Source organism: Cynara cardunculus (genome assembly GCF_001531365.2).
Source record: "Cynara cardunculus var. scolymus isolate 2C chromosome LG 3, CcrdV1, whole genome shotgun sequence".
NCBI lineage: Eukaryota > Viridiplantae > Streptophyta > Magnoliopsida > Asterales > Asteraceae > Cynara > Cynara cardunculus.
The window spans coordinates 12,391,512-12,394,476 of NC_037530.1; the positions used below are offsets into that span (position 1 = coordinate 12,391,512).

The following is a 2,965-nucleotide window of genomic DNA, read 5'->3' on the forward strand; positions in this document are numbered from 1 at the left end:
GAAAAAATTATTCAAGATTACCTTAGAGAAAAGCAATTACATGAAGATACTTATGATTTACCCTCTTTTGATTTAAAAATTACCCAGGAGCTTTATGTAACCTCATATTTGGTGGAAGCTATAAAGATAATATCCCAAGAAGACAAGGAGATACAAGCAAGAGAAAAAAAGTAATTTGTGGATGAAGGGGTTGCAAAGGGCAGAGGAAAAGAAGGTAAAAGAGAGTCAAAGCTAGCTGAAGTGTTAGTTTCTCCATATAAAGTTCGAATTRTGGAACTGAAGAAAGATTTAACAAAACATGAGAAATTGGTTGCGAATAATCTGTTCTCAACAAGGAAGTCCCCAATGTAAGTTGTATACCTTTTTTTAAATTTGATAATACATAACCTTCACAGAATACTTACTGAGAAGCTTATATTTCATTCCTTTATTTTCTCATTATTCGTAATAAAATTATGCATATTTTTGCATACAGGGACATTGTATTCCAGTCATCAGATGAYTTTATTGTTTTGAGGGATGAGCTTGAAACATTAAAGCCGGGTTTCGAAATAAATGCCAATGTTTTAAACTGTTGGGCTTACATCTTCAACGACGAAGAGAAGTTTAAAAATGCAAGATCATCATCCCGAATATTCTTGGATGTTAGTGTTATGGTAAGTGCAAGTAATTATGTATTTGAATTTATATTAATCTTGAATGACGAAGAGAAGCTTAATTAATGTACATATCTTATCAAGTTCTAAATATTTGGGCATTAATTAAGGGTAGATTTTGGGACTGACGTAGTTTATGCTTATCTTTTTCTCATTTTTGACTTTGCTAATTATGTCATTATTATTATGACAGTCTCCTGCAATGGAAGACACTAAAGTTTCAATTCGCGAAAGACAAGAAGAATTTCATGCCAATATTCTGGCTGCGTGCCGACGAAATGAAACCATAGCATCCTTGAAAGTTGATTTGGTAAAGAATCTTAACTTGTTCTACATATATACATGAAGGTAGATATTATATTTACATGTTCTTTTCAAATTGTGTGTTACTATCTTGACCTGCCAAACATCCTTCACAACATGCTTGTTGTGAAGGTTCAACGAAGGCAGAGAAAACAAATGGGTAAACGGATTTTTTTATACAATCTGTAGATATTTGTTGTCTTTTTATTTCTTTTGGTTGCAGTTACAAAGGGTTATGTGTCTTGAAAATGAACCTTTACAATATGTTTGTTGTGAAGGTTCAGTTATTCAAAGTCAATTATAAGCTTTTTTGTGTAGTTTGTTATGACATTTTTATGGACTTTCTATGTATTGGAATTTAATAAAACAGGTGTTTTTTATAATGTTGAGAGGGCGACATTTCTACTTGGTGGTGTTCAATCTTAAGAAGCCATCATTTCTCATTATAGACAATATCAATCATACGCAAAGTATTGAAGAAGTTTATGGTATTGTTCCTGAAACATTGGTAAGCTTTTAGTTATGTTAAAATTTGATAATAAATATTTTATTTTGTTTTATAATGAGTTAAAAGTATGATTGATGATATATTTTTTTATTTAATTTTAATTCTACAGCATTCATTATTTTGCAACTACTTAAGAGAAGTTCATCATCCAAAAGCCTATGAGATGTTACAGCTTCAGCCAGAAATAGTTGATATGGATTGGAGAACAAAGAAAAATTTTGTTGATTGTGGGGTCTTTGCTATGCGTCATATGGAGACTTTTTTTGGGTCAAAGTCAAAAGATTGGAAATGCGGTCTTGTAAAAGAGGGTACCAAGAACAAAGCCCAATTCAACTTCATAAGGTAATATGATGTAAAGTAAAGTTCATTGGACAAATCATGTAAAGTAACAAACATATCAATTTATCATTCCTTCTTTTTTGGGCAATTCCTCGAGTCGTGATTAGCCCACTGCTGACAATTTCTACAAATTCTTTTGCCTCTTGAACTTTTGTTAATCGACTCTTCTCGCGCACCAACATATCTCTTGCTAGTCCCACATCCCTTGTTTCTTGCATTCTTRGGAACTTTAATTGTTATTTCAGCAGGTTGTGTTATTCCAATAAAGCTGTCAATTGTATCCTTTTTGCTCCTTGAAGATTCGCTAATGCTATTAGATTCTAATTCATTCTCAAACAACTTGATACACTCAAGAAACTGACCAAGTTTTTCAATGTCATTTCCCAAACAACTTGTAACGCGTCCAACTGATGAGTATATGTCCGAAAGTGTATTGTTTGTATCTGAAGTTCCATTCAACATTGCTTTTGTTGATGGTAACTTTACAGCATCTTTTCTCCAACGTTGAAGTATGTAGCGTTTTGGAATTTTCTTGATCTCATGATGCCTTAACACATAAAAAGCATGACGACATAATATTCCATAAAGCTCAAAATGAAGACATGTGCAAGTTATGATRTGATCTTTCTCATCAAAAAGAACCTGTAATAAGAAAGAAAGAAACAAAATGAAGATTTAATATTTCATACATTAACAACATGGATGTTGTGAAGGACCTTGCGTATCAACTCATAATTGAAGTTAGATTCATATGTTTTATCTTCATTTACCATCTAATAACATTGAATTGTATGAAGCACTAGATCAAGATAACTTAAGAAGTAATAAGTATCATTCACTGGCATTAAGTTTATAATTAATTTAGAATTCATTAAAAAAACATACCTTAAATTCTCCTTTTCTTTCTTTATCCCTGTCTTGAATTATATCTTTACTCAATGCTGAACATGTCCACAACGATGCAATAATCTCCTGTTGAACAACATAAAATATTTCACGTGTGTAAACTTTTGCTGCATGCCTCTCGATTAGAAGAGGGGTCTCCATCATCGGTGTTGTCGTCCTCGTCTCATGATCAAGTAACCTTTGTGTATACCTTTGTTTATCTATCGCAGTCTCAAAGCGACTGAAAAAGTGCACGAGTGTTGATTTCCAATTT

The 2,965-nt window shown here is 32.3% G+C and overlaps 1 protein-coding gene across 1 annotated transcript; it reads left to right on the plus strand.

The window, feature by feature from the left end:
- Positions 1–617: 617 nt before the first annotated feature.
- LOC112508969 lies at positions 618–1,813 on the plus strand. The gene is made up of 4 exons (XM_025113837.1): positions 618–656; positions 850–966; positions 1,330–1,467; positions 1,577–1,813. The coding sequence occupies exons 1-4, from the start codon at positions 654–656 to the stop codon at positions 1,811–1,813; spliced, it is 495 nt and encodes a 164-aa protein (XP_024969605.1). The 5' UTR covers positions 618–653.
- The last annotated feature ends 1,152 nt before the right edge of the window (positions 1,814–2,965 follow it).

Excerpts from the sequence above, each read along its gene's own strand:
- LOC112508969 (XM_025113837.1), top strand. Across the intron at positions 967-1,329 it reads CATCCTTGAAAGTTGATTTG|GTGTTTTTTATAATGTTGAG; the intron begins GTAAAGAATCTT and ends TTAATAAAACAG. Across the intron at positions 1,468-1,576 it reads GTATTGTTCCTGAAACATTG|CATTCATTATTTTGCAACTA; the intron begins GTAAGCTTTTAG and ends TTAATTCTACAG.